At 41.8% G+C, this 22,025-nt stretch overlaps 1 protein-coding gene across 1 annotated transcript; it reads right to left on the bottom strand.

Moving 5' to 3' along the window:
* Window positions 1-5,641: 5,641 nt before the first annotated feature.
* Window positions 5,642-13,194, bottom strand: dusp10 (dual specificity phosphatase 10). The gene is given in 5 exon segments (XM_029425436.1): window positions 5,642-6,041; window positions 6,699-7,067; window positions 11,049-11,259; window positions 11,261-11,879; window positions 13,024-13,194. Coding segments are annotated over 4 exon segments (1,419 nt in total). The 5' UTR covers window positions 11,834-11,879; window positions 13,024-13,194; the 3' UTR covers window positions 5,642-5,775.
* Between the last annotated feature and the right edge of the window lie 8,831 nt (window positions 13,195-22,025).

Raw genomic sequence — 22,025 nt, 5'->3', positions numbered from 1 at the left:
GAAAAGGCACATTAAAAGCCTTTTAAAATGGGTTATAAAAAGTTATGGCCTGAGTATGAACATGTGAGCACTACATTTTGAGTTTTGCTTCCCAGTGTGTTTCATGTGAAAGAAGAAAAAGTGGATAAAATAAAAAGAAATGTGTGTAACAGACATATCTTTTTTCTCCTTTGGTGGTCCCGACCCCGAGGTTGCATAAATAAATAAATCGTAAAAGGATCAACAGATGCAAAGAAAACATTCTGTCACGTAGAAAGAAAATTGCCAAACATATCACATCACTCGGTTCTGTTCCCATCTTCTTCTCATTAACCTAAAACCTGAACCGTCCTTTGGCATATCTTGTTGTAAAGTAAGTAAGAAGTGTTATTTTATGCACGAGTTGTCAGTGCAAAGTGCTGCTGCAGTTTAGGTTAGTGAAGCCTTGGTGGGATGACGTGCGAGTGCATCTTCCTGTGACAAAGGGAGCAGCTTTGATGATAACCAGTGCAGCAGTCCTGAGGCTCAGAGTTCCTCTCTGCTTTATTTCACCGCCTCCTCTGACTGGGAAGTATGCACACACTTGATTGTGTGTGTGTGTGTGTGTGTGTGTGTGTATGTGTGTGTGTGTGCACCTGTTTGTGCATGTGTGCGTGTGGAAAAGGTAGGTCCTCCTCTCGGGCCCGCTTTGCCTAATACGTCCATGCAGGGCTCGCTGGAGAGGCGGCGTGCAGCAGCACAAAGATCAGAGCTATTCTGGTGCTGCCAGCCTGCCCAGTACTGATAGGAAAGGATTAATGAGGCGGGGCACTCATCACTTGTAATTAGAAACAACGCTAAAAACTATTTTTGCACCTGTTCCTATGGAGAGATCTTGACCCTCAGGCCAGCGCCCCCACACCCCTTCGCCACTAGCCGTGAAGCGGTAGACGGCTGCAAAGTTGGGAGTAAATATAGGCCCGTAACTCCTGCAGCTATGTGACACATGGTTCAATGGAGGGGAGTGCAGATAATTCACAACTCTGGCTGTGTACTCCACTGGATGCTCAAATGTCAAGAGGCTGATAGAGGCTGTCTCCTAAAACACACTGCGTATGGCCTGCTCGCTGTTATCGATCCCAATAATCAGGGAGGCTCTGAACTTTCCTCACTTGGATTCGTATTGCGGGGCCTCAATCTGTTGTTTCTCTTTTAATATCAGTGTTTACTGCACTGCACCGCTGTCTCCTGTACAGCCGAAGCAGTTCCTTGATGAAATGATTAGTCGATCGTCTGCGTTGATTGACTGTTTTTAGCTTCTTCTTTTTTTCAGGCAAACATTTGCTACTTCCAGCCTCTCAAATGTGGCGTTTCTCTGCTTTTCTCGGTTTTATATCATTATAAGTTGAATATCTTTGGGTTTTGGACGGTCACCTTTAGCTCTGGAAAATTGTTATAAAAATGATTCACTATTTTCTGACTTTTTATAGATTAAATTGTTAATTAATTGAATAACCCTTGTTTTTTTCTTAGTATTTAAACATATATTATTATTATTTTTGGCTAGGGATCTGAAACAGGCTGACATATCATCACCATTTAAGTTAATATATTGAACTTTGCCTATTTGCAGTCACAGAGCAACGTTATCATTCATTTGTAGTCACATTTTTATCCACGTGATGAATGTAAGAACAATATCCACCTCCCTTCTTTGCTCTGTTTTAGTCTCCACCAACTCCTGCTGGAAACATCGCTGCTACATGCTCCACTGTGTTCAGCAGCTACTCGCTAACGTTGTCCACCTGCTGCTCGGTGCTGGACAGGAAGGTAAACAGCTGGAAACGCGTTGATGTCGAGGACCATAAAACCAAAACAATGAAATGCAAGACGCTGCACTACAAGCGACCACTTTCACATCAAAGCCATTTGATCCATTGTTAATGTAGAAATGTTGATTATGGCAGCTTTTAAACATTTAAATACAACATGAGACATCTGGCTCGTTTGACCTTTCTTGAGTTCAGAAACATATTTCTTCTTTATTCTCTCTCACGCTGGAAGAAACGGGGAGAAATTAAACCTCCAGGACGCCAAACCAAACTTGAAGCCTCCCCCTTTATTTCAAAGCTCACAAGTAGGGATTACAAAATTACAGTGCTTCAATTGCAACAGTTCAAGGAGTAGTAGGAGAAGAGTAGGAGAGATGACAGACCAGTTGAGGAATCTTGAGCAAGTCATGCAAAAAGGTGTGGGAGAAGGCCTCCGTTATAATAGCACCCTTTGTGGAGAAAAAAAATAAATCCATCTGTCCGTAGGTCAGTGCAAAAATAGTAATGAATATATGCATACAAAGAAAATAGATATATATTTATATACTGTATATACTTGACCGTTGACTACAGACACAAAGAAAGATACAGAGCCTTGTAGAGCGAAGCCCCTTTCCACAGTAGCCTCCGAGCCTAAAGCAGAGACTCTTAAACAAGTCTAGTCGTAACGAGTGCACATCAAATATGACAGCTTGATATTGTTCCAATACCCAACCGTGTTTCCAAATAAAAAGGGAGCAGACCCAGACGCCTCTTGGAGCTGTCAATCAGGCTATGACCTCTACAGAAAGAGCAGTGTGGGAAAGACGGACAGCACCATAATGTCTGCGAGTGTCCCTCACAGACCAGGAGCACACAGCATGCTTCGTTTTGCGACCAGAGAGTAATGTACAGTACGGCGGTTACATTGTTCAGTCAAATAGATCATTACATACAAAAAGCCATGTGCCGCTGCGGTTGTAGGAAACCAGCAGGTGGGACGAAAAGGTTTATTATTCTTATATAACATTGGCTCAGATGCTCTCTCTCTCTCTCTTTCTTTCTTTTCTTTTTTTTTTTTTGCAAATGGTAATCACTGAATATAAATGCACAAGCTACAAACGTGTGGTAAATGGTTATTGTATACCTTTTCTTTTTTTGTCTTTATCATATTGAAATATATTGTGGAGCACCAGTAAGACAACCAATGACAACAGCAACAAAAATACAAAGTGAGGACACGTCGCCACACAAGTGTTTTTTCTTTTTTTCTTTAGTCACACGTATAAAAAAAACTAAAAAAAAACTCACTTCAATCTGAGGCTGCAAACTGTTATTCATGCTCCAAATGTTCACAGAGGCCTCGCAACACTATTCTCATGATCGTCGGGTAAAGAAACAACCTGTTACAATTTCATTTGCATAGCATGGATTTTCACATGAGGGATTTTTGAAGCTTATTGTTATGAATGTAGGTGTTTAGTTTTTTTTTTTAAAGCCTGTGTATTTACTACTCTATGAAAACTTCTTTTATTCTCCTTCATCTTGTTCACAGACACACACACACGCGATCATTCTCCTAGCGTTTTGGCTTTCAGATGTACTTCTGAAGATAAAATGGTTCACAGAGGGTGTATTGCAAAATAATTAGTTTTGGTGCTTTTGACAGTGATATTGTGTCACCCGCCCTGTGCTTCATTTTATGCCTTTTGTTTCCATGCAAACAATGGAGAGCTACACAGAGACCAGAAGAACATAGGAACATAAACAGGACGGAAACTATAATTTGTGAGCTCGGTAAAATATGGGACGAAGCATGTTTATTGGTCTGGATTTGAATGTTTTCAAGAACTACATGCTCTTTCATGTGTTGGAAACGTTGACAGCCCTTGGGGTGTATCAAATCAAAACCAATCAGATCAAAGATGTGTGGTTTTTAGGCTAAAACCAGGCTTTTTTTTTTTCTGAGTCTGTACAATTTAGATCAATATGTTTTTAAATGTTTTTATACGGTCATGCACACAGTCCTCTTTAAAGGATGAGGTCTTTATACTGTGTGCCAAGTGTTAGACAGGTGGTAGAAAACACATGCGTCCCACCCGTTTACTGTAAGAAGGCTGAAATGCTACATTTCTTTTCAGCAACAATGGTTTGGATCAGAATGAAGGCGAAGTAGCACTAGCTATTATTATTTTTGCCTTTGTCTTCATATCTATCTACATGTAATGGAGTCAAAGGTGAGTATATACCACAGGATGAGGGTAAACTTTGTGTGCGTGCATAAAAACTCTTACTACACCACTATTTAGTGCAGAGTTGATTTACAATTCACGGCGGTGTTCAGACTCTCCTTCAAATCCCACCATGAGATCAGAGTTACACAATGTTACCTCGAGGCTTTCAATGCAATTTTCTGCAATTCTGCATGTTAATCAGGAATAGCAGAGACAAATCTGTTTGTTACGCAGAGACCAGGAAGGAGAGCGGGTTCGCTTTTTTTTGTCCGGGAGTTAAAATTCGACCTCGGCTGTGTTCTGCATCCTGTCTGCACGTGATGGTGTACCATGCGCAGGCCCAGTGGTGACACATGAATTAAGGCATTGATAGAGGCACTAGAACAGCACGTGACAGCAGCGCTCGCCTATGCAAGGCAGAAGAGCTCACTTAACTGTAGCCTGGTGTCAGCGAGTTGCAAAAGATCAGACAAAGGTCACACTGCTCTACAGTACCACCACCGTCACACTGCACTGCGACCCGCGGGAGGAAGAGAACGTTTGCTTAAAGTCTGTACCTTAACTCTGCTACCTTTTTTACTATGGACTAAATCATTGCTCAAAAATGTAGGGCATTGACACAAACAAATGTAGCTACACGGGGACTGTGTGAGTCTGTTACAACAGAGCTGGCTCATGTATGAATGGGAGCAAAAAGAACAGAGGAGACAACAGAAGCAGGCAGTGAAATTCCTCCTTTCTGTTACATTAAACATCACCAGTAGCCCCGTTTTTACAATATTCACTGATTATTTCAAAGTGTTCTTTCCTCTGCCAGCAGCCATGCATAAAAAAAGCTCTTATGGCTGTCTGGTAATATATATATATATATATATTGCTAAAATATATGCATATGTGGATGCAGGAATGGCAAAACGAAGATACCGAAGCAAACACGTAAAATATGACTTTGTGGTTCTGATGACTGACATAAACCCACAAGCTGCGCTCGAAAAATAAAACCCCATCTTTTTTCTCTTGTCTCTCGTACACGTCTAGCGCCACATATTACAGCATAACTGTATGCACCATAAACATAAACGTATAGAACTGAACAACAGTCATTACATGAACATCAAAATGATATTTCAGCAAAGAGCTGGAAATGTTTCGTAATCTTTACCGATATATACACATAAGATCAAGGTCTCGGTTGCATTCCACTCTGAAATTATTGCACAGTAAGCCGCTGTGGACTCGTCATGGTCACCCCCGTAAACCCCTGTATAAAAATAGAACAACAACATTAACACACCAAACAAGTCTTCATCTTTTTTTTTCTTTTTTGACAGGCACTGCCATGGCCAACCCCGCCTGAGTCTGCAAACAGAAACTGTGTGCCACAGTGTGAGCTTTAAGAGTTTCTCGTGTCAGTAATTGCCCCAAAGCACAGAGACTATCTTTTCCAAACTGATTTCCTTTTACTTCATGTTTGCTCCTCTGCGGTCACAAATGGAAAGCATCCCACTGACCGCTTCCCCCTCTCTATCTCTCTGACTCGTCTTCTCCTCCGGGACTTCAGCCGGGTCCAAACAGTAGGGATTTTTTGGCATTTCTCATCACCACTGACCCAGAGCTTTGGCACTCCAGAGAGTCCAAGATGAGCGTGAGGATATTCAAGAAGAATACAGCAGCCCTCACGCTCAAAAGCAGCTCATAGAGCAGCCGGTCTCTCTTTTTAAAAAACAGTGAGAGTGAGTACAAGTGCGAGCGTCTAGTCGAGTGGGTTTCGCTTAGACGACGGTTTCCACACCAATCAGCTTTGGTGTGAGGATTCGTGGCGTTATTCCGTTGTTGAGGTCCTCCTCGAACTCCAACAGCTGGCCCATGAAGTTGAGGTTCGGGGAGATGATGGGCCTCCTGGTTTTGACAAACTTGTAGGCGTCCGTCATGGTCATCCAGGTGTGCTTCATCAGGTAGGCGATCACGATGGTGGCTGAACGAGACACGCCTGCCTGGCAGTGGATCAGAAGGCCCATACCCGCTTGATGTGCTTCCTCTGCAGAGAGGAACACGGGGAACAATTAACACATAATATAGTAAACGCTTTGTTCCCTCGGGAAGTTCAGACGCGATGAGATGTTAGAACTTCACAGGTGTTTATCCAGGTGGGGCTTTTTGAACTTTGCAAACTGAAATGTATCTGTAGCGTGTAGATTATTGGAAACTGACTGCTCATGTTCACAGGTACCAATTCAAAAAGTATGGATGATGGTGTTTACATTTAAGAACTATATTTCTTTCTTTTGTAAAGTGAAAGATATACGTGTATACATTTTTGAATAACATTTTTACGTTCCTTAATGTAGAAAGATATCTGTACCGTATCAACACATTTCAGACACACAGGCCTACAAGCACCACAGACAGAGAAACATACACATGTTCAAAATGTTTAGACAATTTGAAACAAGCAGGCAACCAACTCAGCTTTTAGCACCACAACTATCTCTGGCCTTATTACTACCGTGTTACCTTGTGAAACACAAGATGGCTGCTTTAGACCTACCAAACGTATAGACATTAAACACTTAACTCTCATTTTTATTCTTTGGTTTAATTGCCACATCACATCGTCTTAAAGGGGTAACAAGACAAAAAGTTTGGGAACCATTAGCTTACACGTTTGCAGTGAAAACAGTGAAAGTTTTCATACCGATGAATTCAAACGCCTCCTCGAAGTACTGCCGCAGGTTCTGCTTGTTGCTGTCTGTGGCGGGCAGGCGCTTGTAGATGAAGAGGCCCGTGTCGTAGTGGTAGAGCGGCAGGTGGGTGGTCACGTTTAGGATGTAGCCGATGTTGTAGCGCTGCAGCAGGTGGATGTCCTGAGCGTCATGCTCGTTCCCCAGATAGAGGAAGGGCAGGATCGGTGTCAACTCTGCGTTCTCTATGTCCGGGGTGGAGGGCAGGAAGTGAGGTAGCGGCCCCGTCAGGCCAGCAGAAGCACCGTGGTCCATGCCCTCGTGAAGGTGCAGCGAGTGCTCGCACAGGTTCTCGTGGTTCTGCCTGAAGCAGCTAAGGCCTCCTGTGAACACAAACGGAAGGATTGCGACGTAAGCTCAAGGTAAATACAGCGCTGCGCTTTGTGTTTGGTTGACAGGGCGTTAACTATTTAGCTGAAAATAAATAAAACCGCCAAAAGACTACGGCTGTACCAAATGTCCATTATTTCCATTCAAAGCTTCTATTGAGCTACTTCTACTTGACCACCTTGTTAATACAGGTGTGTGCCTCCCTTTGTGTGCGGCACCTTTTTTGAAAGGTCAACAAGTATGGATTCAATTTAGAATATTCCGTTAAATAAAAAGATATTTTTTTGGAAATGATTACATTTATATTTTTCAATACATTTTTACTTTTGGACTTTACAGCACAGTTATTGGAAACGTTTGGATCGCACGAGTCGGAAAACAATCCCACGCAGCCACCACTGGAATATAATTCTAAAAATAGTTTGACACTAATAATATTAGTGTAGCCGAATCTTTATCTGCATCTCTGCAGAAACACCGGGTTTTAAACTGAATGAAAGAAATAAAAGGTGTTCAGCATTCAAATGTTGATTTAATAATCTAAAGGATAAAGATTCAAACTATTTGTTTTCAGCCCTATTTTCATTGTTTCTACCTTGTCCCTTTTACCTAATTGCAAATTGGATGTTGTTGGTCTCCTTAGATAGAAACACAGCTAACACTGCCAGGGTTATGGGTTCAATTCCCACCGGAGCCCTCCATACTAAAAATACACGCACTCATGCTTCTGTGCACCACATGGCACACGTTACGACCGAGTAGGCCAGTAAGCTTTGCATACACGTCTGATAAAAGCAACTGGCTTTAACAAGTTTTGAAGCGCTGAAACATGACATAAATCTCCAACTCCCAGACTACACTTGTGACATTTGGTTGTATTTTAATATCTCTTTGGATATTAAATCAATTAGAAGGGATCGGCAGTGTTCTCCAACTAGTTTTAAGAAGGAGAAACATGGACAAAATAGCTACTATAACAGATTCCACCTGCTGAACCTCATGAGAACGATGTAGCTGTACTATAAATGTTTAATATACTTCTCACTGGACATCTGCACTTCTCCAAATAACTGGTTTGCACCTGTTGACAGTGATGCCATCAGCCAAAGTTTCCCTTCAACACGAGAGTTGTGGGGAGGGGTGGAAAGTGACACACACATACACACACTCAGGGTATCAGTTCATGTATTGTTCACATTGCAAGAGTTGACATCATGCCATGTGAGGTCATCGCACAACTTCCCCCCCCCCCCCCCCCTGGTGACCGGGCAGGTGGATTCACCATAAAACGGCCCGATTGTTAATCGTGAACAAAGACATTACCTGATACTGTGCTGATAGTGCAACAACCCTCGCTATTAGTGGGAAGTCATGGTAATAATTACACAATAGTCAATAAAAGAAAGGAAAGTCTGTACAGTCAACCAGACGTTGGGGGAAATGTCCACTCCCCTTGATATTTTTCTTTAGGTTGAGCGTTTGTGTATCGGTGAAAAACCTTTTACATTTTGACACTCATGTACAATCTTTCCTAAAACCCTTTCTATCTTATAATACAATATATTTAGCTCACACTTGTTCAGAGGGCCACAGAATAAGTCTTTCCTACATTTATAGAAGCATTTAAGTTGACATTTGTAGAAGAATGTTAGTCCGATATTTACTCTCTTTTAGCTCTGTTTTGGTCTCCACCGCTAAATGCGCCATTATGTTCACTTCCTTTGTCTGGCGTTTATCAGAGCATTGTTTACAGAAAATGAGACGCATCAAGAGACAACAACAATACATTTCCGAGCCTCCACACGATGGAAAAACAAAGTTAATATCCGTCGGGTGATATTTGGAAGCCAACAGTGGCTAAAGTTAGCTACACAGTGAACTTCCTACTTTCCAACTGAACCAAATTCTTCGGAGGTCGAACTCGGCTGATAAATGAAACTTTTTCCCCAGTAAGCTGAGAATCACAGCTTCCCCAGAAGCGGCACATTGCTGTGAGAAGAAACCTGTCGAGCGTGTACGTCTGTCGTTAACGTCTGGACTGAACTCAAAGATGAAAACTGTCTATCGCTTTCACAAACCACAGGCTTCACTTCCTGTTTAGAAAGGACCTCCTCTGCCTCACAAAGGCTTCTCACACCACAGACCTGCTGTTTCCAGTGCTTTACACTAACCCTTCCAACACTACTGACATGTTGTTTATGGCAAATCTGACGGATTAAAAGTAACATATTACTGCTCTTAGCTGGAAGACTTTGTGTTTCCAGTGTGGCAGTGTATCACGCCTCAACTGGGTTACAATAAATCATGACTACGACATGCGGGTAACTAATGCAATGCAAATGATGGAATCAATTATTCAGCAGCATTCATACAAGCATGTTGCAATATATATCACTAATGCTACTATAATAACCCCCTGCCTACTTCCCCTAGTTGAAGAGCCTTCATATATATTTAAGGATATGAATTAATCATCATTACATTTAGAAAGAAATGAAAATTAGATTTGAAGTATTCATTCTGGAATTACAAATGTTGTGCTCAGGGCTGGTTCTGTTCACCTTTTGGTAAAACGTCAACCATTAAACGCACAATTTGTAATTTGTGCCCACTATGGGGAACGCTCAATCAGAAGGATAACAAAAGACGGAGTTTGGTTGCGTCGTTAAGTAGCGTGGGATCATGGGAGTTGTTGTCTACAAGCGAACTGCTTTAACATTTGCTCAGCTGGACGTCCGACGACTAAAATCTTTAATTCAGCTAAAATAAATAGTTAATATCTAAAAAAGTGTATCGTAACGCATGCGCAGAGAAGATGCGTCGCCATTACAGGTTGTTGGAAGCATTTGGTATAAGTACAGAACTCAACAAAATATATAAGATAGCTCTAGTACATATAATATCTTTAAATCATACATCCAAAGTATTTGATTATATAGTCTACAATCAGACATAAATAACGGCTGTAAGGACTTGTAATGTAGATAAAAGTCAGGCTGAGCCATTTAATCCCCACAGCAGAGAGGATGTCTTGCATTTTTCAAGAATTAAACCAGAAAGAGCAAGACAGTCTGACTGTCCCTCCCACTGAGGCGAGCGTCACATGGACACAGATGCAGGATGAGAGACTTTAGAGGAGCCTCATCCATCAAAGCGCACAGGAGGACCAGAGGAGGAGGAAGAAGAGGAGGAAGAATGTGCTGTGATCTCACAGTTAGATGTTGACTGGGAGGCATTCAGAAAACACTCACAGCCCAGTCCCCAACACGACACACTGCTCCAGCTTCAAACACGCAAACACGCAAACACCAAAGATAGAAAACATGGCAGCGACCCAGCTATCTCAATAGACTGCCTTATTTACTAACAGCTGCTTCTCACTTCCTGCGAAATGCTTAATGAGTGTCATATAGAAAGCCGGTGAAGAGCGTGTGCATATGTTTATGTATGAGGGTGATTTACAGAGTGTGCATTGGCTCGATTATACGTGCACAAGCTGCTGTATGTGGTAATTGCTGTAATACTTCAGTACAAAGCTCACTGAATGTTAAAACTAACACTAGTGTGTTTACAGAAGAATCATGAAGAAGCACCACTTTAAGTCGTGTGTTTACCAGAGATGTGCTCATAGGTTTCTTATAAATAAGTAATTCAGCATGGAAAAAGCATTAAAAAAATGACAAATCCACTAAAGAAATGAGACCGAAACAACCAATTAGTCAACTACTCAGCTGACCAGAACAATAAAGGTCAAAGTTTAACAGGCTACACACACACTACACATTATTATACGACCACAATTGTTTTTATATCAGGTTATATTGCCACTACGCTTCTACTACTTCTAAATGGGACATTCCTTTCAGACGTCTAAACTGATTTACTCAAACTAAAGCTCATAAAATTGTGGTTTCTATCCCTTTTTGTTAAGCTGACAAACCTGCCAAGTCTTGACAAACCCACTTAGGTGTTACCTTTGAGGATGATGGGGTCCTTGCCCTCCCTCCTCAGTGACTCCAGGACCACATGCAGCGGCATGGAGAACGTCAGCCGGTTGGGGTCCATGGTGCTCTCATCGTAAACCACAATCTCTTTGGAGAAGATGCCCTTATAAGAGTCCTTGCCCTCGCGGCAGGAGATGAGGTCCAGCACAGTGATCTTGCCCTGCTGCAGCCGCCGCCGGCTGAATCTTGTCGGAGCAGTTGATGTGCACCGCCCCCCGGATGTGGCTCTTGTTGTACTCCATGAAGGGCCGGCAGTCGATGATGACGGGCACGGGCCCCACGGGGTGTCCCATGGGGCAGCAGGTCACCCGTTTGGCCAGCTCATTGGGGTGGATGACCCTCACGGCTGACAAGGCCTTCGGGGTGCCCGGGGTGAGGCTGGGGGTGCTTAATGCTTCATGGTTGCTGACCATAGGGGCGGGGGCCCCGGCATAGCTGAGGTTGGGGCTGCTTGCGCTCACCTGGCTGTGGTTGAGGCTCTGGCTGTCCTTCTCATAGGTAGTCACTGAGCAGCAGCTGGCACTGCTGCATCCACACGACAACGAGCGCGTGGAGCCCTTGGATGAGGGCATATACGTTACAAGATTGGCCGTCGCCCGGATCTTCACCACGGTGGTGCTAATAACTGTGTTGTTGCTGCTGCTGGTGGCGATGGAGTCCAGGTAGCTGGTGTCCAGGCGTAGTTGGAGTTCCTGAGGTCGGATCGGCCTTGGCAGCGCCACCACAATTCTGTCGTCAAGAGGAGATGGAGGCATGGGGAGGCCGAGGGCTGGACGTTTACGGAGAAGTCAACAAGCCGCTCTGTGGGGACAGGGACGAGACAAAACATGAGGCAAGGAAAACAATCTTTGCATTAAAATAAAAACTGTTTGCTTCAATGAATTGTGCATCCACTGATTCAGATCAAAGATGCAAATGAAGGAGCAGAGTGCACAAAGGCCAAGCTCCTGTCTGTTTGATCAACATGCAAACGAGAAAACGGCCAACGAAGCCAAATATTAGTAGTGTCAACACCTGCAGGGCAACACCCAACTTAGTGGGAAAATGTAGGCGAGACACACTGGCCACTAATAATAAACAGTGGAATCATCACAGAGTCTTGTGTAACTGAATCACTTTGAGTGTAATTAATATGAATCACCCTCCAGATACTGTACTTTGTGTGTGTGTGTGTGTGTGTGTGTGTGTGTGTGTGTGTGTGTGTGTGTGTGTGTGTATATATGTGTGTGTGAGTGTGTGTGATGTTGAATATTTCATCCTAACTCAGGTCTGTCTGATCCAAAGCTTTTATAACAAGAGGGGGAAAAAAAAGATAAAATACTGCATCAACGCTACGCCGCAGTTGGGTCTCTCCCCCAACTGGAAAAGTCAGGGTAAAAAAAAAAAGAGGGCTGGCAATTCCTTTTGATCACCAGCCTGAGCATTTTTAAAAGCATGTCATCCTGGCATATTATGTAAAGACACCCGCCGAGCACTGCCTGTCCCGGCCATTGCCGTCCTTTAAGCACGGTGCAGCTTCAGCAGAAATCATTCATGGCCAAATTCATTGAAGAAACCGGCATGAGAACGTGCCGAGAATGTGATATGGCTTTGAGGACGAGACGAACTGATCAGATGAGCTGAACACTGGAGGAAATTCAATTTCACACCGCCGTATTAAATAATAAAATAATGAATAAAAATGCGATGGTTGCATTTTAAACGTAGGGATTATAACTTTGTCGCAATGTTGGCATATAATAAACATAACAGCTGTAATCAAACAATTCACTCATGTCATTAAAATAACTATACCAATAATAAACCACTAATCAGCTCAAAATGGTTGCAGCAATTTGCTATTCCTCTTCATTAATTATAGAATGAAATCTCTATGACTGTGCATTTCAACAACAACTTGTGTCTTGGACACAAATTCCCAAACTTGCCTTGTATTTCTGCTTACCGGTGTGTGTGTCGCGGTGCACTGTAGACGGATTTATTATCTCCGCTCGCTGACAACGTTGCCTCCATTCAGTCCGTCCCAGTGTTGTGGATCGGCAACATTTTTTAGTACTTTTACCCCGCTCCCCCAGAAATAATATTGAAGGAAGTGTGCCAGCCTACAGAAGTTGCGCAGCGGGATTGACGCGAGCGTGAGCCAATGCGCGCGGCTTCATTAATATTAAATGTGATCTTTTTGTACAGTGAGGTCCGGCCCTGCGATGGGAGGGATTTGGCCGAGATGTCTGCCTCTGTGGCTGGGTGGAGGGTGAGGGGAGGGGGGGGGGGGGGGATGTCGCCTGAACTGCCTTCAGTCCCACGAACGAGCAGAGATGATGTCACTGGCAGCCAATCAAAAGTCTCTCCAGGAGGCTTGAGGAGGAAGACAGGGTGCCTTCACGTGCTGCTCGTAAACTCTTAACGTACAGTAAAATGGAGCTCTATTATAATAGAGCTACTGTGGCAGAAGAAAGCAAAGTAAACTAGTGTCAGATAATGTTGAGTCCAACCAGCCTATGTAAAGGTAATGAAAAAAGCAGGTGTGGAAATTAATTTTTAGAATTTCCACATTGTAAAGAAATTAAGTCATGCAATGACGTCCAAATGTTGACGGAGCAGATTTGTATTCAGTACTACTTATGTGAGTTAATGATACTAATTTCCATGAAATTATAGTCATCAATTGGTACTTGTCTTTAACAACATAGATCCCATGACGCTGATGACTTTTTGACATGTGACAGTGAGAGAAGGCTGAAATCCATTTAGCTGCTTCAGTTTCAAAGTCCTGATGATTTAATAATAATAATAATAATAATAATACATTTGATTTGTATAGCGCTTTTCTAAAAACTCAAAGACATGATCAGTCACTGTCATGGCTTACTAGGAATACAATGGAGCCATTGTTGATTATATTAGTAACACCTGTGGTTTTCCTTCTTTGACAAGTCAAATAAAATGAATCCTGTTCCTTGGGAAATGAGCTAACCTTCCACCAAATGTCATTTAAATCTGCTTTTGTTTTTGAGATATCCTGCCCAATATGATAAAGAAGCAGGCAAACATTGGGACCAACACTGTGACCTCCTTGGAGAAGGTAATATAAATACAAATACAATAGGTCTACAGATAGTGTCTTCGTACTGAAATGTCTGTTGGTTCCTTGTGTTTTACGTTTCGTCATTCATCTTCAGCTTTCACCAAATGAATCATCTAAAGGCCTGCTTATCTCACGAGACACCATCTGCAGCTTTCTGAACAAACAAACCGCTTTTATTTTCATATTCCTTTAACTGCACTTCTCATATTACTGTTCTGGGTTCTTTGTCTTCTTTGTCTGATTTTAACAGTTACTACTTCAATCCCTTTACGAAGAGTGTACATACTGTATGGCCCACCAGAGGGTCCAATCCGGCCCGCGGGAGGCTATTATGCTGTGATGTTACTGGTCCGGCCCACTTGAGATCAAACTGTGCTGCATGTGGCCCCTGAACTAAAATGAGTTTGACACCCCTGATTTAAAGAGTAAAGTGACTGTAACTGTATTGTTGCATAGCTACTTATTACCACCAGTGACGTTACCTCCCTATCTGTGTGTGCGATGGGGAGGTAACATTATTGCTGGTAATAAGTAGGTGTCTTTGGCAGGAGTGCTACTAGGCAAGTGCCAAGTTGGCCGACTGCACAGTCCCATATCACAGGACCCATGTTGCGGTGAAAGGGTCTCGTTGGCTTCAGATCCCAAATACAATCTAAGCTCTCTATGTATTCTCTTTGACAACCTCAAACAATGCAGGGCATGTATTATTGCTTCTACTATTAGCCCTCTGTACAGTTATTTATAAGTGGACACAGCTGATCAAAGCCTTTTCAGATTGGATTCCCAGCTTCTCGTGTTTCACTTGTGATAAAGGGTAAATGGACAAGCACCCCCGGCCTTCAGCGGAGACTTTACCTTTTTAATCAGAACCACAAAGTGAGAATATTTTTAATATGCTGCTCTTGTTTTGTGTGTTTTGGGATATTTAATCTGGTGGCCAAAATGTCAAATATTAATTAATGTAAAATCTACTAAATGAATGTATGGTTTTAAATCATAAGAAGCACATGTTCTGATACGTTGAGGGATCCTTTACACAAACAGCGGTGGTGAGTCAGTGATGGTTTGAACTAATCCCCCCCCCCCCCCCCGATCCTCTACTGGAACCACTGGACTAAACCATCTCCACCTCCAGCTCCACCAGCTACAACAGCAAGATGCTTCTTACCAGAGGTGCGACCAAGTTGTTGTTTTGCAAGTCACACATAAGTCTTAAGTATTTGCACTTAAGTCCTGAGTCCAGACAGGCCCGTCTCAAGTCCTGAACTTTGAGTTTCAAGTCTTAAACAAGTCATAAGTTATCTTTGGTCTCTTTCTTTTCCAACCCGTCGATCGGTAACGTAAAGTGAGTTCTTCACGATGATCTCCGACAACTTGATTTGGTTCAGGTTCGAACACAGTGGATCTGGGGAATTAACTGGAATTAATAGAGTTAACGTTGGATGATCCAAGAAATTTATTCATTTTGTTGCACGCTTTTTAAATAACATACGTTTTAATCTTTGGGCTTGGGGGGGGGGTAGGTATTAAGTATGTTCAAGTCAAAAGGCTCAAGTCCAAGTAAAGTCACGAGTCATCGGTGTTAATACGGCTGAACATTTACTTAAGAAGGATTTTGAATGCAGGACTTGTACATGTAATGGTTGTATTTGTGAGAAAAGCACGACAATAACTTCAGTAACAGTTTAGGTATTGTTATACAGTAGTACCAGTAGAAATGTGAGGTTGTGAAGAGTCTTTTAAAAAGAGGAGCAGATGCTTTGCAACAATTTAAGAGATCCGTTGGCTGTTTAAACACTGGATGCTGCAGGAGTAGTTATGTAAATTCAACCAGTTCTTCCTGTGTGGTTGGTTTCATTCGGCCAAATGTTTGTCAAGCTGACACCATAATAATCTCTCCAACTGGTGTCTCAGTATTTAGATTTAATAAGCGGATGTTTCTCGGTACAGAGGGAGTTAATAGCTAAGAAGACGAGAGGAATTACCAAGAACCAAGTTTGCACCAACAAAACTGTGAAAACTATTTGGTAAGAGATTTCTAGATCAGGAGTTTTCTGTTATCGTGATGACATGTTAGTGATCGAGGACAATCTGGATGTTAAGAAGTTACCTAGAAGTCACGCTGCTTCCCCTGAAGCACTTCCGAAGCAAATCATCGTCGGAAATCACTTTTAAAAGAATTTGCTTTTCCTAAGTCATGAGATAAATGCAGCCTGAATTCTGTTCATTGTTGTGTTTCCTCGTCGAGTGGGAAGTGCTATATTTGTTTTAGTCTTTGGGCAAGGTTTGGGGGAGATGGTTGGCATACAAAGCGTGTTGTTGTTAGTTTAAGGCAACAAAGGCACTTTGCTAAAGATTAGGGACAGATGAGGGGTTTTGGTTGTTTGTTAATAAAGTTATCACTTCCTGTTTTGTGTTTCAGGTCACTTTGAACTTTCTCAAAATGTAACAAAGACCCATTTATCTCCAACCAAAACCATGTGCTTTTAGTATCCTACCTACTTCCCCCCCCCCCCCCCCCCAATGTATTTATTTGGTTTTCAGTTCACTGTATCAGTATGTGAATGATCATCTACAAAAATAAAATTCTAAATTAATTAATTACAAAAGACAATAATAACCAAAGGGATGATAAGACAACACAAAACAAAGAGTCATGAGACACATGATACACACACATACTTCAACCTCTTACCGTTACACCACCTTTATATTTGAGGGGTAAGGGTGGGTGGGGACAGGGGATTAATCCTGCTAAACGAGTAGTGTGTGTGTGTGTGTGTGTGTGTGTGTGTGTGTGTGTGTGTGTGTTTGGTAGAGGGGTTGTCTTCAGGTTGAACACCTATTGAACACTATTTTCTAAAAAAAACACTGAATATCGTAACTCCAAAAGAGTTCGGGACAGAAGCTAATGTGTGTGGTGCGTATCGACATCTGCTACATGAGGCATCTGCTGATGAATACGTCTTTGACAGCCGAGATGTAGACGTATGGAGCATGTGCACTATTTTGAATTGAATGAGGGTGTGTTTTTTAATCCAGAGAGGGAGACTCCACGCAGGAAGGTTTCTCATACAACATATAAATAATGTTTTTAAGCATGACTAAAGCATTGAATGATTGAATCGTTGAAAATTATTGGTATAAAAATGTCATTTTTTAGGAGACAGAGTTGCTGGAGTCAACATGGAAATTAAACTTATGGATAAAAATCTACTTTTTTGTCATCTATTTAACATCTATTTTGACTTTGTACAAGCAGCTCTCAATATATGTATTTTCTTCTTGCTTTAAAAACTGGAAAAATGGCACAAAAAAAACCCATTAATACCAGTAATCTCTTAATTATGTTGTCACAGGAAACTGGGAGCAGGTGGATTTTAAAATGATTGCTGCTGATGAAAGGTCTGCAGATGTTCTAAGCTTTTTTTTAATTGACTTTTGAATGCTCAACAGGATGAGAAACCCCGTTTTACAACCCTTCTCTCCCTTTCTGCGAGATCTTGAACTGGATCGAGCCGACTATCTGCCTTTTTACAAATGTCGGGCCATGGAAAACATGACAAAGTGCGGCTTTGTGTATCTGCTTAGAGATCACACACATGAGATAATGTCAAACTTTGATGTAAAACACAGTCAAGTGGGTTTTTGCTCGGCATGGAAAATATGACTCCTCGAGGTGCGGTGTTCGCTGGCCCAGATGAAAGACCCAAACCACTTCCTGTCTCCAGCGAGGTGCAGACTCAATGTCACATTTAGAGCAGTGCAGGAAGATCTCAACCTTATGTAACCTCGGAAAGAAGTTGTCATACATAAATTCATTTAGCAAAGACCCTTGAGATGGCGTTTGACTTACAAATTAGCCCATCTACTAATTGCTGTTTTCAGTTTTTAATATGCAAAAGACTGCCCCTCTCTCGCAGCATTTCATCCCATCTGGCCATTAACTTCATTTCTTATTCAATGCTGAAGATTTAAGAAATGGACAAATGTTGGTACTGATGGTTTCTTAGGGAATGGCACAGATGGGCCTACTGCAGACTCAACAGCTTGAAAAGCAACATGTCCAGCGATGGCGAGGAGGGACACTGCCAAATATTCAACAGCCTGTCGACCTATGCCCCTTTACTTTCTGCATATTTATCAGCTTCCAGTCCGTTAGTCAGTAACACAACGCCACACAGCTTCAAACGTGTCCGACCTCTTGGAACTTGCTGCGCTGCTCTTTACTGCCATTTGAAATCATTTTCATTAGCTTCATTAGCACATTTAATTGAAGGAGCGAGACCTTAACCGAGGACCGACACAGCTTTGCGAAATAACATTCTGTTCGTCGGCAATGCTTCGGCTGTGTGACCATCATTGTACAAACTGTTAAAAAAAAAAATCAGCCCAGTCTGTCGACACATTATGGTGCCGCCTTCTGAAATACTGACACACCATGACTGCATGTCTTTGTTTGTTTTGTGATTTATTGGATGGAAAGTCAATTTCCTGTCTAAACTTTTGTAAGTACTCACAGCATGTAACAAACACGAGGTTCAGAGTTTTGAAACTGAAATACTCTGTAATATCGGAGGATCTGATACGATCAGTGACGATGCCTCACATGTAAATTCTCATTATTAATCACTATTACACCACAAGTAGATTTAATCATGTTAAAATGTGTCCAAAAGTCACTTGATAACTTGTACTTGTACATGTTTGAGAGAGGAACAACTGCTATTTAACAATTAAAAGTCATGTACAACACATTATACAACAGAAGGGTGACAAAACATGTAGATTTATTTAACAAGGAATAGTATGACGGCGTATCAGGGCCATTTTAGGTAAAGAAATTAATGAATTACAGAGCTGGGGGGGGGGAATATAAAAAAAGAAACTTTGCATTACAACATTGCAAAGTGAAATGATGTGGTTCCTTTGCCAAAGAAATATTCTTGGCCCCTAAAACAATCAATTATGACATTACATTCAAGGTTATTTTTCTATTACGACTTTAATCAGAATATATTTTTTTTAATAATTGATGCATTGGCGCTGTGATTCGGATCCGCTCCAAATCGTAATGGGTTCTTCCTCGGTCCGTGTCGCACACCTCCATTAAGTTTCATGAAAATGGCGCCAGTGGTTTTTCTGTAATCCTGCTGACAAACAGACGTTCCAACCGAAGGCTGAAAACTACTGAAGTTACCTGATGATCGTAGGCAGGGATGATAAAAACAAAAACTCATGTGCTAAAAGGACAAGCGTGTCCTTTACGTGTTGCCTGTGCGAGCGGTGGCTGTGACAGATTACCGGGAGAAGTTTAGTTTACACCTAACAATAACAGCTACATCACTGAACTCATAACAACCCCATTTTCTTCTGAGTTGGACCCGTCTGCTCAGTATTATTCATCCAAGTTGGCATGTCCCTCCGCCTGAGGAAGGTTGAATCATCCTCACGGTCACTTAGCAACAACCAAATATTGTTTAGTTAACGATCAGAACAATTTAAACATTCGCTCTCGCTTGCTCTCGTATACACTTACGCTTATAGGGCATAAAGTCAGTGATGGAGCGTCACTAATCTTGAAATGTGCGTAGAGTGGCACTGTGTTCTCTTGCAGTTCTGGTTTACCTCATGCTCTGATGAAATCTGAGATAATGATCTCCAGAATAGCAAATATTGTCATTCCCCCTGCAGTGGGAGCCCAATTTAATTCTGACCTTATCCCAGAAAGGAAGCATATCACACACATGGATGGATTTACTTGACTGAGGGTATTACATGATGTCTTCTGATATTTATACCCATCGCCCACTGTGAGTGTCTGTTTATTAAATGTCTTCTTAAAGGTTATAAATCAAACTTCTCCGCCCGTTGACCCCTCGAGTGGAGCAACTTATCAGAAATACCCGCTGCCCTCAACCTTTGAAACAAACACAGGGATGACACAATATAAATAACAATGACTCTCTCTGCACCCGTTGCTAATCGAGTCTAAATAGCAACTGTTTCTAGGACAGGGGGGTCACCTGCTGCACGGCTGTGTGGGAGCCAGGGCCTTTCAGCTCTGTGGCCGTCCCATAGGGGGCTGAGATTTAGCCTCTGTTGGCAGCTGCCTCCATGCTTTGGGAATCAACTCTGCTCTTCACTATAACTGCAATAATAATACTCTAAATGAATGGGAGACATTGGGCCTCATTCAGGAAGCGGTATAAGAACAAATGATAAGTGTGTTCTTATCCATGAGTTGTTCTTATTTTGTGAGTACTAATTCATTTCACCAACGTTTTCTTATTTTTTCTCAAAGAGAAAAAGTTTACGAGTGGTTATCTTACCAAGATAAGAAGAAAATCACAGTCCACAGGATTGTTTGTCCAATGTAAGGAAACATAAGTTTTAGTAACATAAAGAAAAATGCGAGATTGGATTATTACATTCATGAGCTAAAGAAATACGATTGGTCCATTGATCCCTATGAAAACCCTTTGGAGGATGATATTACACGTGTTCTGCTTGCGAACGGCTTACATACTGATTTAATATAGATATAGATTCTTTTTTATTTCCCTGTAACATCAGTACTGACACTCACATATTGACTTTGTTTATTGAACCTCACTGCGGCTGAAGTTCTTCTTACAGCCTTCTGTTGGTGACATCTCTCCAATTCTTGGGCATGTGTTAGAGTCGCACACGGCACAACACCTGCTCTTATATAATATAATGTTTATGGGGAGTTACCTATGCCAATAATAAACAGCCACACGCCTCCAATGCATGATGAAGTGGGATTCATCATCCAGCTCACAGCTTGGTGCATCTTCAGTTGACTTCTCATCAAGAGAAGTTTAGGAGGATGTTGCTGCATGACGTATAAGCAAGTCGTGCATTACAGGACACGACGAGATTCTGTGTCTTTAATTAAGAGGATTTTCAAATGAAGCCTGACAGTAGTTGGTGTTCTCGTCACTTCGGCTACTAATACTGCTCGTGCTAACTCCTCAGTCTCCCTACATTATTCTGCACAAGCTGTTGCAGCTGTCAGAAATGTAAAACGCTTCACTTCCTGTATGACAGACGATGATTTCGCGAGGAAAAACTTACCAGACAGCAGGTGTGTAGAGTAGCACATTTAAAAACCTTCTGTGAGTCAGCTATTAAATAATAGACGTGATAGTGTGAACGTCATATCGGCATATCAGTACAGTATGTACTACATGTTCACCTTGTTTGTCTGTGCATGTACAACTTTGACATACCTGTGCTTTATGTACTACTTCACTACAATTCAGACACTAATTATATTTGACACTTTTACTTTTACAAGTTACTTTTAAAAAGTACTATACTACTAATCTGCCCAGAAGTATACAGAGTAGTAGTATCAAGTACAAGTATCTGAAATGTGCTCCACATTGACAACATTGATCAAATGCTCTTACGTATATATATATATATAAATATATGTGTGTATTTGTTAGTGATAAAGTTAGTTTTTAGCCTCTCAAATATGGAGATTTTCTGCTTTTCTTTTCTTTAATCTCATATTAAACTGCATATCTTTGTGTTTTTGACTGACTCAACAAGACTTTTTTCACTACTTTCTAACATTTTATACACCAAATGATTAATCGTCCAATAAAGAAAATAAGCGGCAGATTAATGGATGAAAAATAATCATTACTTGCCGCCCTAAATCTCCTGAGAGCATGTCACCTGACCCAACAATCTTTGTTCTCAGATTCCTCTCCTTTTATCTGAGTCCTTGGAAAACTAATGATGTCCATTCATGCTCTCGTCCTCCTTGTTCGCAGACTGAGTATTCAAATGGCTGAAGACGGAGAGAGACAAAAGGAGAGAAAGGA

This window comes from Cottoperca gobio, chromosome 24 (genome assembly GCF_900634415.1).
Source record: "Cottoperca gobio chromosome 24, fCotGob3.1, whole genome shotgun sequence".
In the NCBI taxonomy this organism is placed as follows: Eukaryota; Metazoa; Chordata; class Actinopteri; order Perciformes; family Bovichtidae; genus Cottoperca; species Cottoperca gobio.
The sequence above is the reverse complement of the archived record's forward strand: the minus strand, read 5'-3'. Positions and strand labels throughout refer to the sequence as shown.